This window comes from Primulina huaijiensis, chromosome 18 (assembly GCF_012295235.1).
Source record: "Primulina huaijiensis isolate GDHJ02 chromosome 18, ASM1229523v2, whole genome shotgun sequence".
In the NCBI taxonomy this organism is placed as follows: domain Eukaryota; kingdom Viridiplantae; phylum Streptophyta; class Magnoliopsida; order Lamiales; family Gesneriaceae; genus Primulina; species Primulina huaijiensis.
The window spans coordinates 18,397,866-18,412,226 of NC_133323.1; the positions used below are offsets into that span (position 1 = coordinate 18,397,866).

The 14,361-nt window shown below is 34.7% G+C and overlaps 1 protein-coding gene and 1 pseudogene across 1 annotated transcript; both read left to right on the forward strand.

The window, feature by feature from the left end:
- The first annotated feature begins 567 nt into the window (after positions 1–567).
- On the forward strand, positions 568–3,111 carry LOC140965097 (protein BCCIP homolog; annotated as a pseudogene).
- A 1,587-nt stretch (positions 3,112–4,698) lies between these two features.
- LOC140964170 (uncharacterized) lies at positions 4,699–5,443 on the forward strand. Its single transcript, XM_073423721.1, has one exon. The coding sequence runs from the start codon at positions 4,827–4,829 to the stop codon at positions 5,391–5,393; it is 567 nt and encodes a 188-aa protein (XP_073279822.1). The 5' UTR covers positions 4,699–4,826; the 3' UTR covers positions 5,394–5,443.
- Positions 5,444–14,361: the final 8,918 nt, after the last annotated feature.

Here is a 14,361-nt window from a genome sequence, read left to right on the forward strand (position 1 = left end):
TCACTCACTGAACGCGGCTCCCTCCTTCAATTTTTGGTCCATAGCAAAGCAGTTAGCAACACGCCAAAACCCATCAACGATCGATTTCACCAGGACGCCGCGTCCCTCGAGAAATCTGTCGATCTATTTATTTCTTTCAGGTGATGCCTCGACGCTTTGTTATTTTTCTCTATTATTTATCATTTGATTTATTTTTTGTAGTTTATTGACTAATTATGTAGCGTGTATTGTTTGGATTACTGTCATTTTTTTTAATGTAACACATTTATATTTGGTGCTATTGTAATTTAATATATTAACTGAAAACCGATTTAGTTTCTAGTTTGATATTCATATCATATTGTTTTGGTGTTTGATTAATATTGATTTGCTTATACAACCTGGCATCTAGGTTCTTGAAAAAGTAGAGTATTTTTTAATAGGTGAAGGATTAAATTTTTTTTACTAGGTCTAGGGTAAACTATCATAGTATAAATTTCTCTGTTGTGAGTTTTTTTTAAAATAATAGTTTTAAATATATTACAAAATATTTTTGATTTTGTTGGGTTGGTTGCTGTACGGCTGGATGAACAGAGGCTATTTGAATTTTTAACATTGGTTTGGCTGAAAAAAGTGAGTGGCATTAAATTCAAAGTTTGCAGTATTCGTTTATTATAAAGTTATGTACCTTAAATTACTTTTAAATGTGTCCCTTTGAGGCACAGGAATATTGATTTTTGAACAACCTTGTCCTAAAAAGAATGTTGATGTCATAAATTCGGTATATACATCATCTGTCATTCTTTCTTGGTGAAATATCTTACCTTCTCTTTTCCTCCTGGCCTTATATTATCCAAGTTGTTAAAACAATGCCTCGGAAACCATTGAGGTGTCATAAATCATTAAGACATCGACCGCTCAGCTTTTCTCCATTTGCTCGTTCAATGGCTATGATTGCACGTGCTAAGAAGGCCAAGAACAAGAGTTAACAAATCATGTTAAGAAATAAAGACGTACAAAGTGCTTCTAGTAGGTTTTTCCCATAATTTTAGCTGATTCAGCTGGTATTTTTTATTTATTATCCCGTCAGCCTTTATGAAACCAACATCTGTTCCTAGGTATTGGTAAAGTTGAGCTGTCAGACAGTTCGGTGGATGAAGAATTTCAGGTTTGCTTATATTTTCACCTTCATATTCCCATCGATTCCTTTCGTGGTTGATAGTAAATGATTTAGAGCAATGTGTCCTTTGAGTCGTGTGTAATTAAATAATTTGTTTGTGTGGGAAGGGAGTTGTGCAAGCAGATTTTGTCTTCTTTGATCCAAAACCTGGCGACTTCCATGGAATTAAGGTCCTGCTACAAACATATCTTGACCATAAACAGTGGGATCTTAGTGGTTTTGTCGACTTGGTCTTGGGACAACCAACGGTTGGAACTGTTGTCAAGATTGAGAATGATGAAGATGATGGAGTATATTCTGTTGTGACAGTTCTTAATTTAGAAAGATACAAGGCAAGCTACCTGCACTTTTTGATATTCAAATTTTTGCCTTTTATTGTTCTTCTCTCGTCTCTTAAGAATTTTTGAAGCTGCCCATCTGCTGCTTTTGGTGTTATGACATGTCACATAGGGTCAATTAAAAGCAGAAACAATTGGCTTAAATGCAATATTGATTAAAGTCTTCTTAAAAAATAAAAAATAAAAAAGCATAAGCAGTTGTGCTTTTGAATAGAATAGAGAAAAATAGCTTCTTTGATTTTTTTCAAGGAGAAGTTGAATCAAAAACAGAATCTTAGTTTCCAATAGTGTTTTTCCAAATCTAAAAGCTCAGTCAAGCACCATTATTCTAACAAAATCATTAAAAACAACTTTTTTGTTTTAAGTTGGCTTCATCCACCGAGCTTGTAAAAGCCGTGCTGCAGGAGTACATCGTTTTAACACTTCTATTTGCAATCTAACAATTCATGGTTAATATATAATGGTTTGGTTCAGTGCAGAATAACAAATGTTTGACTGAGTTCAAGGATTACTTTCTTGAAGTCTGCCAGGGGAAGGACGTGGTAGCTAGCCTCAAATCTTTATTTGGAGAGGATGCACTGGGTGTTGGTATTATCGTTTCTCAGCTCGTGGTTAACCTTCCATCTCAGTTGTTGCCTCCCCTTTATGATGCTCTCTTTGATGAAATAGCATGGGCAACTGAAGACGAGGTTAATATGATGGTTAAGCTCAATTGAATTATTCTGTGTGTTGGCATTCAGCAATTTAGCACTTATCTTTTGTTATTTTGCTTGTTATAGCCCACAGAGGAGCTTCGGAATTCATTCCGTTTTAAAACATATATAGTTATAAGCAAAATATACAAGGTATATTCTCGGAGGAGCTTAATAAATAATCATTATCGGATAAACAATTGTTGTAAATCAGCAATAATTATTGTTTCTTTACTGCTAATACCAATAGCACAAGAATGCAGACCAGAATACAGGGAAAGCTAGAAATGGAGATGAAGTCGTGATACACATTAAACCTGAAGATGAAATTTTGCTCGAGGTACTGGAGTTTTAATTTTTCTGCAATTGCCTTTTACTCATTGATNATGGGTTTGGCCATGGTTGTTGATGCCAACAAAGTCAGCATGTTCAGAAAACAGCTGCACTCATTGATAGACGAATCGCAGTACCATGAATCCTTCCAGCAGGTTCGCAATTTTCTTGTCATTTGATTTCAGTTTCACCTTGATCTCGGGGGATCAAGAATTACAGTCTGCTAACTTGTCATTGTCAATGATCAGAGCTGCCAGATTCAGGATTCGGTTGTATCTCGTCATTGTCTCTGATCAGAGCTGCCAGATTCAGGATTCGGTTTTGTATCGGATCAACGATAAGATCTTCCAGGAATAGCTGAAAATTGAGACCCGAAGGTCATTAGTGCGTACCTTTTTGTCATTCTCTACTCCAAAGTGCTGGCTGATTGATATCATGGAGTGGCTTTCAGCCAGAAATTTTGATGTTTAATTATCATGGTTTTTTGTTTGGCATAAATATTAGCTTTTTATTACTCATCATTTCTGCGCTTTGTAGGGATACTCGTACACATTATTCGTTGTAGCGACAAAGTTCAATCAATATTTCCTTAGTTTAAACATTCCTTGTTCATTGGATTGTATTAAATATAAAATGTTTTTCATCCCGTCAACTCTAAACTCAATTCTAGAAAAATTATTCTTAAAATATTTCATATATTTTTATTTACAACATCTATTTTATTATTAAATATTAAATTATATAATAGTTTTATTAACATTAATTAAATAATAAATATACTTAATTTATTTCAAATAATAAATATAAAAGCCGAGTATTTAATTGTTTACTAAAATAAATATTAAATAATTTAATTCAATAATAAAAACATTTTATATACAATTAAGTAAATTTAAAATTAATTTAGTAAATAGTTATATAAGAAAAGTTTTAAAGTAAAGAAAAAGAATAACAATGAATGCTACACCATCTTTGGCATGACAATCTTGGCGCAGCACTGTTGACCATCTCTAACATAGTGTTAAGGATGGTACAGGTTGGAGAAGCCCTTATATTTTGGACGTTGTAGCCAGAGGCGTATGTAAAGTAAGGGCTGGGCTGGGCTGGGCTGGGCTGGAGATTTTGGTTTTTATATATATATATATATATAGCCATAAGCCCATATATTACAAAATAAGATAAAAAGAAAAAAAAAAAAAAAAGAAAAAGTAAAAAAACTCTTTCACAGTTTAGGCGTGGAAATTGGAATTCCTCTCCAATTATCAACCCTCCTTCGGTCTTTGTCAGGTATCTCCTTCGAGTAAAAAAAACTCCCTCACAGCCTCTTGTTCTCTTTTTTTTTTTTCCCCAATTTTCTCCTTCTTTCTTATACTGTTTTTACCTGTCACTTTCAAATTTTTGTTACTTGTTAGGTATCTTTTTAATAATTTAATTAATCTTTTTTAAGAATAATCCTTCTTGATTCTTGCTAGGTTTCGAGTTTAGATTATTTGGGGTTGATTGGTTTATGTTTTCTCCAATATTCTCGTAGTTTCTAGTGTTTTTGAATATGGGTTTGGTCTATTCTAGTTTCAAGATTAAAAATTTGCAATAAATTAATTGTATTCTTTTATGGAATCCTATCACCATGAATTATTTGTTTAGTGTTTTTGATGTTTGATTACTCAAAAGATAGAAAAATTTGTTTTTTTTTCATCTTTTAATTTAAATGAAGAGTATTCTTTTAGGTGAAATAAAATGACGTTTATAGGTTTTTTCATTTATAGGTGAATCAAAATGTCGAAAAGAAGCATTACTGATTATTTCATCCAAAAAGACAATGAGCATTTATCAAAAACTTCAAATTATCCTCTTCCGTCAAGTTCAAGATCTACATTGAAAACCAAAAAACTCAACCCTGACAATGAAGTTGCTCTCGATCCATTAGAAGGAAATAATCCATATTATGAGCGTGATCCTGGGAAACGAATTAGAATATGGGAATATCCATGTGATAAACAAGATGATGTTCGAAGAGAATATGTTGGTATGGGACCATATCAGCCTATATATGAATATCCACTTGTTGATTTTAAGCATAAAAATCGTAGTTTTCAGTCTTTTTAGTACGTAAAGTTTCCATGGTTAGAGTTTTCTAAAATAAAAGAAAGTGCATTTTGTTTCCTGTGTTATCTTTTTGATGTTCCTTCATCATATCAGAAGAAATTTACGGTTGAAGGATTTAAAAATTGGAAAAGAGTAAATTGCAAAACATGTCCACTGAAAAGACATGAAGGAGATTGCAATTCATTACATAGTACTGCTATGCAAAAATGGGAGGGCTTGAAAAATGTATCTCGACATATCGATAGAAGGATGAATAAACAATCTGAGAATATTGTAAAGCAAAACAGATTGCTTATAAGGACATCGATTAGAGCCTTGAGATGGCTAGCATTACAAGGGTGTGCATTTAGAGGACATGATGAGTCTGTAGATTCTCATAATTGTGGAAATTTTCTTGAACTCGTCAAATTTCAAGGAGAATTGTGCAAAGAAATTGGTGATATTATTTTAGATAAAGTATCTAAAAATGCCAAGTATACATCACCATCAATTCAACAGGAGATTCTAAAAATTATTGCTGATCTTGTGCGAAGTAAAATCCGTGATGAAGTAGGGGATGCTAAATTCTGTATTCTTGTTGATGAAGCAATTGATGAATCTCGTAGATCACAAATGACTATTGTTTTGCGATACGTAGATTGTGATGGGTTTGTTAGGGAAAGATTTTTTGAAGTTGTTGGTGTTGATGATACTAATTCTTTGACTTTGAAAACACATATATGTAGTATCTTGACACAACACAAGCTTTTGATTGAAAATATGTGAGGTCAAGGATACGATGGTGCTAGCAACATGCGGGGAGAATGGAATGGATTACAAGCATTGTTTCTCAAATATTGTCCGTTTGCATATTATATTCATTGTTTTGCTCACCGGCTGCAACTTACATTAGTTGCGACAGCTAAAGAGGTATCAGATGTATGGCTATTTTTTTTCCAAATTGAGTTCAATTGTCAATTTTGTGGGTTCTTCTTCAAAGAGACACTCTCAATTGAAATCAATTCGAGAAGATGAATTCATTGATTTGATAGAATCTGGAGAACTTGGGACTGGTACTGGAGTTAATCAAGCTAGTACTTTGCAACGACCTGCATCTACCCGATGGAGTTCACATTACGTTTCTGTTAGTCGAGTTATCGAGTTGTTTGGTTCAGTTTGTACACTTCTAGAATATTTCATGGGGGGAAAGTCTGCCTTTAATATACGTGCAGAGGCTAAAGGTTTGCTTAAAGAGATGATGACATTTGATTTTGTATTTATCTTGTTATTGATGCATAGAGTTTTGGAAACATCTGATATGTTATATCAGGCTTTGCAAAGAAAAAATCAAGACATTCTGAATGCAATGAGTTTAGTCACGACTACAAAATTGCTTTTCCAGAAAATGCGAGATGATGAATGGGAAGATTTTCTATGGAGTGTGAATAATTTTTGTGATAATCATGACATTGTAGTGCCTGATTTGACAGATCGTTATGTTGAAGGTACTAAACGTTCTTGTCAACAGAAAAATCATTTTACAGTGGAAGAATACTATCATTTTCATGTATTCAATGTTGTAATTGACAAACAGCTGATGGAGTTGAATACACGATTTACTGAGGAATCAATAGAGCTTCTCACTCTCTGTGAAGCCTTGAATCCCAGTGATGGCTTCAAATCATTCTCTGAAAGTGCTATTTATTCTTTAATTGATAAATTTTATCCCAATGATTTTTCCAAAGATGACATGAAACATTTGAAGACTCAATTGGATCATTACAAGCTTGATGTGTTTGAGGATCTGAGGTTTAAAGATGTTGATTATCTTCCTAAATTATGCCGACTACTAGTTGAAACAAAGAAGTCGAGGATATATTTAATTATTGATAGACTGATTCGTTTGGTCTTGACTCTTCCAGTTTCCACTGCTACAACTGAGCGAGCATTTTCAGGGATGAAATTTCTCAAGACACCACTTCGCAACAAAATGGAGCAGGAATATTTAAACAATGCAATGGTTTTGTATATTGAGAGAGAGATTGCTCATGACATTGATATAGATTACATAATTGATAGATTTGATCTTTTGAAAAATCGAAGGTTGCGACTAAAGTAGTGTTTATTTAAGTTACCCTTTTTTGGCGTAAGTTGTAATTTTTTGTTATGCGTACTCTATTATATGATTAATATTTGGACTTTTGAAAAATATTTATCCAGATTTGATGATTATATTGTGAAAATCGTGGTTTGCACTTAATTTTTATTTCATGTGAAAACTGTTGTATTGGTTTTTAGATTAATTTTTTTTATTTTCTAGCCCCCCGTATTTTGAAATTCTGGCTACGCCCCTGGTTGTAGCTTATATTATTGTAGAGTAGGTCTCTTGTGAGACGGTCTCACGAATCTTTATCTGTGAGACAGGTTAATCATACCGATATTCATAATAAAAAATAATACTCTTAGGCAGTGTTTGGTAGGGGTGATAAGGTGGGTTTATGAATTTTTAACCCACCTTATCCCTTGTTTGGTACGAGTGATTATTTAACCAAGTTAATCTCTCTTATGAATGATTATGTTATATTAACTGAGATAAAATAATCACTCCTCACCCCCTAGATTATTTATCCTACTCTTAATCCATCTTATTTTTCCAATTTTATCATTCTCCTAAATCCAAACTTACCACCACTTCCCTCCACCGACCGTCGGCCGACCACCCCCGCCGCCCGCCGTCGACCGTCACCGGACGCCGCCCGCCGCCACAGACCGTCACCGGACACCGCCGACCACACCCGCCGCCTCTCGACGCCGATCACCCTCTCCGACCCCCGTCGGCCGTCCCCCGACGCCGTCACTTCCTACCACCCCCTCCTCCTGCCGGCCGACCGCCGGCCGTCCCCCGACGCCGCTGCGGCCGAGCCCCCCTCCTCCTGCCGCCGCCGCCACCGCCGTCTCCGAAAGGCAATCATACCGCTGGCCGACCATCACCGTCGTAAAAGTGGAAGGGCAATTTCGTCAATTCATCAAAATATTATTATTTATCCCATCTTAATAATCATACCAAACATAATATTATTTTATCATTATCTACTTCAATCATTCTTTTTATCATTTATGTGTTAATCATTCTGTAATCCTATCATTCAAACCAAACATAGCCTTAGGATAAAAAGTAATATTTTTTCATGGATGACCTAAATAAGAGACTCGTCTCACAAAATATGAACCATGAGACCGTCTCACATAAGTTTTTGTCATTATTGTATTATATATGCTTATACTTATATTGTTGTATTTATATTGCTTTTTTTAAAAATTGTTTCTGTAACGTCCCGAAAATTTTAAGGTCCACGAAAACCACATGCATGCAATTATTAAATTCTGTTGTATTTTAATTAAATGTTTTAATTGCATAAATTAATTATGTTGTGCATATTTGTATGTTTAAAATATATTTTTCTACATAGTTGCATTAAAATGTATTTTTAAAGGTTATTCGAGTTGCGATCGAGGAACGGAGACCGAGGGCTAAAAAATATAAAATGATTTTATTAAATAATTATTTTTAATTATTTAAAATATGGGTGATACTTTTTCTTATTTTTGAAAATAAGAGGTTTGAGGTGATTTTATACGCCGGGACGTAAATTTTATCGGTGTTGGTTTTTCAACAAAAATACGAACGTTTTGGCAACCCGACTAATAAATTCACAAACTTTATTAAACAAAATTATTTTTAATATTTTAATTAAATTCTAATTAAGCACTAATGGGCCTAATTAATCTACCTAATGGGCCTAAGCTTAATTAGTAACTTAGTTATGTATTTAATATTCAAAACCCCACCCAAAACCCATGAATTCCTTCGTCCACTTCCCTAATCACCCCAAACTCTTCTCTCAAACACAAGTCACGGCACACACTTATTTTATGAAGGGAAAAACATCAAGTTGCTAGAGTTTTTCAAGCCGTCGTTCCCGGTCGTCGTTTTTCAATCGTCGCTTCGTTTTCGTGCGTTTAAAACGCAAAGGCACGCCATATTTCTTCTTTTTCTCATCTTTCACACCATAGTAATTATTTAAAATTGTTTTGCATGAAAAACAAAGCACACACTTTATTATTTTCGTATATGCATATTATATGGTTTTAAAAACATGTAATTTGATCCAAAATTCATGAAATTCATGTATCTAAGGTGCTGCCATGATTAGGAAGGGTTAGGGGTATGTTTTACACAAGTTTAAAGAGTCCTAATCACCCCCAAAACGCTGCAAGCATGCGTAGAATAAAGATGTAATTGTAGGAATTTAACAGAACAACCGTGAGAGTTGGTGTGTCTTCATGGGTGCGGCTACTATTGCATGGGTTGATGGGGCTCGTCCAGGGTTAGGAGTGGTCTCAATCTAGGGCTGGGTTGGGTCCTAGGGTGGCTTGGACTCGCGCTAGGTGGGCTGGAAGAGTCCTAGCGTGAGGGGAGACTTCACGCTGCAGGATTCTGGGAAGGGGACCGAGAGTTCCAGGGGCCATGGCTTGGTCTGGGCGTGAGCTAGGTGGTCCGTCAGGGTCCTAGGGTGATGGGTATGGGTCGGGCAAGGGGTCTGTGCAAGTGGGTAGGATGTGGCTCGAAGGAACATGATCAAACGTAAGTGAAGCAAGCTACACGCGAGGACTGCTATGCTGTTTTGGGTGGCTCGCTGTGGGGGTTCAGGGGCTGGGCTAGGTCTGGGCGTGGTCCAGGGATGGTTAGGATTAGGTTGGGTCGCTGGTTAAGGGGCTGGAAGAGTTCTAGTGGCACTAGGAAACCATAGGCGCGAGAATCTCCATGAGCACAGATTGTGTAGCTTAGTTCCAGGTGAGTTTGAGCGAGCCTGGGCTAGGTTCAGGGGTTTGGGCTTGGTCAGGAGGTTTCCTAGATGGGTTGTATAGGTTTTGGCTCAAGGCGGCTCGGGTGTGGCTCGAGTAAATTGGGAGATGGCTCGGTGCGTTCGTCGAAGGGTCAAAAAACAAAAATTAAAGAAGAAAAAATTGATCCATGGGTCTACGGGGGTGGATCATGATTTGGAAGGATAGAATAAATACGAAAAATGTTATGTTTAAAATTTGGGATCAAAATAACGAGTTTTGGATTTAATTGGGATTTAATCGCCGCACGAAACGCTAATTAACGAGTTAATTGAAAAGTCTAGTTTTAAGCCTTATAAAATTATGAAAAATTACGTTTAAGCTTAAATAATTATTATAAGTCTAAGTTTTGAATTTGGGAATTTTATATTAAGGTTTGGTTTAATTCGAGATTAAAACGCATTAATATGTTACATTTAAAGATTAATTTAAAAGTCCTCAATTTAGGCTAAATAAAAATATGAGAAAATTCATGTAAGCCTAAATAATTATTTGGGACATGTTAGAGTCATGAAATCAAGAAAAAAGTCAAAATCAAAAAATGTCGAGTCCAGGGGTAAAACGGTCTTTTTACACCTAAAAATTTGTAGAGGTCATGGCAGTGCCCTAAATGCTATTTTTATGATATCAAGATTATTTTTAAATGTTTATGAAATGTTCATGCTTTAATTATGATTTTTAAATGTCCATGGGATTTTTATGATTTAAAGAAGACATTTAAAAGACATGTTGCATGCTTGGTTTCAAAAACAAAAGGTTATGTTATGCATGATTTTTTTTATAAAGTGATGAGAATATAAATGTTGAAGGAAATGAAGTAATTGTGACTAATTCGATAATGTTGGAGATGTCGTGAGTGTTATGGTTCCAGTGGGAGCCCGACGATCGTATTTTCATCATTACGAATATGTGGTAACGGTTATGTGGTAACGGTTTTGTGGTAACGGTAAGAATGGGAATATCGTGAGGGGAAAAGGCCCCAGAGGGAACCCATTTATGGGAAAAGGCCCCCGAGAGAACCCCGACGATTGTATTTCTATTGATCATGATAGGCCAGGGCCCAGTTGACCCGTGAGAGTGTTGCTGGTGTCCCCCGCCGCCCAGTACTATGGTTTTATGTAGATGGATCCATCGATCATGTCATGTCATGTCAGGAAAGTCACAATTAACGATCTGAATTCAACAAAAGAAAAGGAAATTGTTTATGATCATGATAAAATGTTTTATGTCATGTTTTGAGGAAAAGAAAAAGGTTAAGGTTTATGTTATGCATGTCATGAAAATGTTTATGTTTAAAGTTGATACATCATTATGAAAATGTTTTTATGCATCATAAAAAGGTTTACGAAAATGTTCATGTTTGAAGTTAATGCATCTTCATGAAAACGATATTTTAAGTACAAGTATTTTTCACTGTTGCGTGTGGTTTTATACGTATTACTTGTTATCAAGAATATGACGTGTTGAGTCTTTAGACTCACTAGGTGTGATTGAGGCGGGTGTTTATGATAAAAATGTTATGGGAGGTCTTGATGGTTGACCTGACTGGACTAAAGGTGTACACGACCCGAGGACCAGCGCTTCTAGCTTTCCGCATTTAAAATTACGATTTATGTTAAAGATTTTTACGACTTTTTATTTGTGCTTTTGAGTGATTTTTGAGAGATTATAGTATGGGCTGTATTTCTCAAATATATAGTTGGTTGTGTTTATTTTAAAATGATGTCCAAAATATTTTATGTAATTTTTGTGGTTCGACCGATGCTAGGGAGGTTTAAAAAAAAAAATTCTAGCACATTTTAAGAAAAAGAAAGGCAGACGTTTCAGTTGGTATCAGAGCAAAGGTTCTGTAAAGGGTTGTGCCACCATTAGTGCCGGGAAGATCAGTCGTCAAGCCTCAAACTTTTAAGTTTACATGCTTTATATGATTTATGTGATGTTACCTATATGTTTACATGATCTAAAAGTTTAAGCTACATGTGCATACACGTTTTGAAGTTGATTGACGTTATGTTTAAGGTTGCATGGCAAATGATTTTTACCCTGCATGGTTGCATGACTTTGTTATGCTAAAGGATTATATGCTTCATGATTTTTATACGAGTTACGATATGAAATAAGAAATTATTTGATTTCAACGCATGTTGGCTTCGTCGTGGAATTTGACTATGTTGATTTTTTTGGGTCTTAGTATTGACGTTCTACTTTTTGGGCCATAAGTTAATCGTGAATTTTATGAATGTTTTTGGGACACGTAGATTTTCTAAGAAAAAAATTTATGATTCATGGTTACTAGTCGAATTAATTTTTGGGAATTTCACCTAAGGAATAATGATTCGAGGATTTGCAACGACTTTGGGAGTACAGAAAATGGATAAATTGGGATCTTAAGTTTTGATGAAAGGCAAGATTGATTATGAGATTTGATTTTTGGGTAAATAAGTTAAATTTATCGAAATTATGTTATGAGAAACTTGTAGAAGGAAATTAAGAATGCCAAAACTTATGGGTTAACTGTAGGGATTTTGAAATTAAGGACCAATTAAGATAATTTTTGAGGAAATTAAGAATTTATTTTTGCAATTGTTAAGGAATTTGGGGACTAGTTAGCAATAAGAACAAATTGAATGGTTAAATAGTAAGAATTTTGAGGATTTAGACTTTTAAGAATATTTGGAATCTTGGGATATCTTGAGTTATAATGTTATAAGGAATGTTAATCAAGGGTTTTTAAGGATGAATTGATATTAGTCTTGAAAATCTAAGCGTTAGCGGATGCGTTTGGGATTTTAAGATTTAAATTCGATAAGTTGAGGAATATTTTGGGAAAATAACATACGATAAGTATGGTCATCAATCTTTTAATATTGGGAATCGTAAAAAAAGTTGGAATTCGAGGTTATAATAGGATAACACTAAGTCATTATGGGTAATCTTAAGTTGCAAATTGAAAATAAGGATTTAGAAGGTAAAATTAATTGGGATCAAGGAGACGTAAGGACATTCTAGAGTTTAATTTTTATCAGAGTAAGCACAGCGGAAGCGTGAAATTTTGGGATACTAGAACTAAGTCTAAACTTTGGGTTATTAAGGATAAGCGAATTTCGAGAACGAAATTCAATTTAAGGGGGGAGATTGTAACGCCCCGAAAATTTTAAGGTCCACGAAAACCACATGCATGCAATTATTAAATTATGTTGTATTTTAATTAAATGTTTTAATTGCATAAATTAATTATGTTGTGCATATTTGTATGTTTAAAATATATTTTTCTACATAGTTGCATTAAAATGTATTTTTAAAGGTTATTCGAGTTGCGATCGAGGAACGGAGACCGAGGGCTAAAAAATATAAAATGATTTTATTAAATAATTATTTTTAATTATTTAAAATATGGGTGATGCTTTTTCTTATTTTTGAAAATAAGAGGTTTGAGGTGATTTTATACGCCGGGACGTAAATTTTATNGTTATGCATGATTTTTTTTATAAAGTGATGAGAATATAAATGTTGAAGGAAGTGAAGTAATTGTGACTAATTCGATAATGTTGGAGATGTCGTGAGTGTTATGGTTCCAGTGGGAGCCCGACGATCGTATTTTCATCATTACGAATATGTGGTAACGGTTATGTGGTAACGGTTTTGTGGTAACGGTAAGAATGGGAATATCGTGAGGGGAAAAGGCCCCAGAGGGAACCCATTTATGGGAAAAGGCCCCCGAGAGAACCCCGACGATTGTATTTCTATTGATCATGATAGGCCAGGGCCCAGTTGACCCGTGAGAGTGTTGCTGGTGTCCCCCGCCGCCCAGTACTATGGTTTTATGTAGATGGATCCATCGATCATGTCATGTCATGTCAGGAAAGTCATAATTAACGATCTGAATTCAACAAAGGAAAAGGAAAATGTTTATGATCATGATAAAAGGTTTTATGTCATGTTTTGAGGAAAAGAAAAAGGTTAAGGTTTATGTTATGCATGTCATGAAAATGTTTATGTTTAAAGTTGATACATCATTATGAAAATGTTTTTATGCATCATAAAAAGGTTTACGAAAATGTTCATGTTTGAAGTTAATGCATCTTCATGAAAACGATATTTTAAGTACAAGTATTTTTCACTGTTGCGTGTGGTTTTATACGTATTACTTGTTATCAAGAATATGACGTGTTGAGTCTTTAGACTCACTAGGTGTGATTGATGCGGGTGTTTATGATAAAAATGTTATGGGAGGTCTTGATGGTTGACCTGACTGGACTGAAGGTGTACACGACCCGAGGACCAGCGCTTCTAGCTTTCCGCATTTACGATTATGATTTATGTTAAAGATTTTTACGACTTTTTATTTGTGCTTTTGAGTGATTTTTGAGAGATTATAGTATGGGCTGTATTTCTCAAATATATAGTTGGTTGTGTTTATTTTAAAATGATGTCCAAAATATTTTATGTAATTTTTGTGGTTCGACCGATGCTAGGGAGGTTTAAAAAAAAAATTCTAGCACATTTTAAGAAAAATAAAGGCAGACGTTTCAGTTTCTTTATTTTGTGGTATCATTTATTAATTGTATTTACGTTTGTGGAATTGCATGTTCTCTTCATTTGCGTTTGTTTTTCCCAGCTTTTGCTATATTTCTTTACGTTCTTCGTTTATTGTCTGCATGATGCTCTGTATGAGGTCGGGCGTCTTCTATGGTTTGGCTTAAGATTCAATAAAACCCAAGCTATAAGTTGACTCGATAGACACTTACCATAACAAAAAATCTATCAATCCTTGCGATATCAATATCTCTAACCCCGTTAATAGAAATCAGACTTTTAATAATTTCATTATTCTCTGTGGTTTCGCATG

Bases quoted from the DNA above. Each gene is read 5' to 3' on its own strand.
- LOC140964170 (XM_073423721.1), top strand. From the start codon at position 4,827: ATGCAAAAATGGGAGGGCTTGAAAAATGTATCTCGACATATCGATAGA.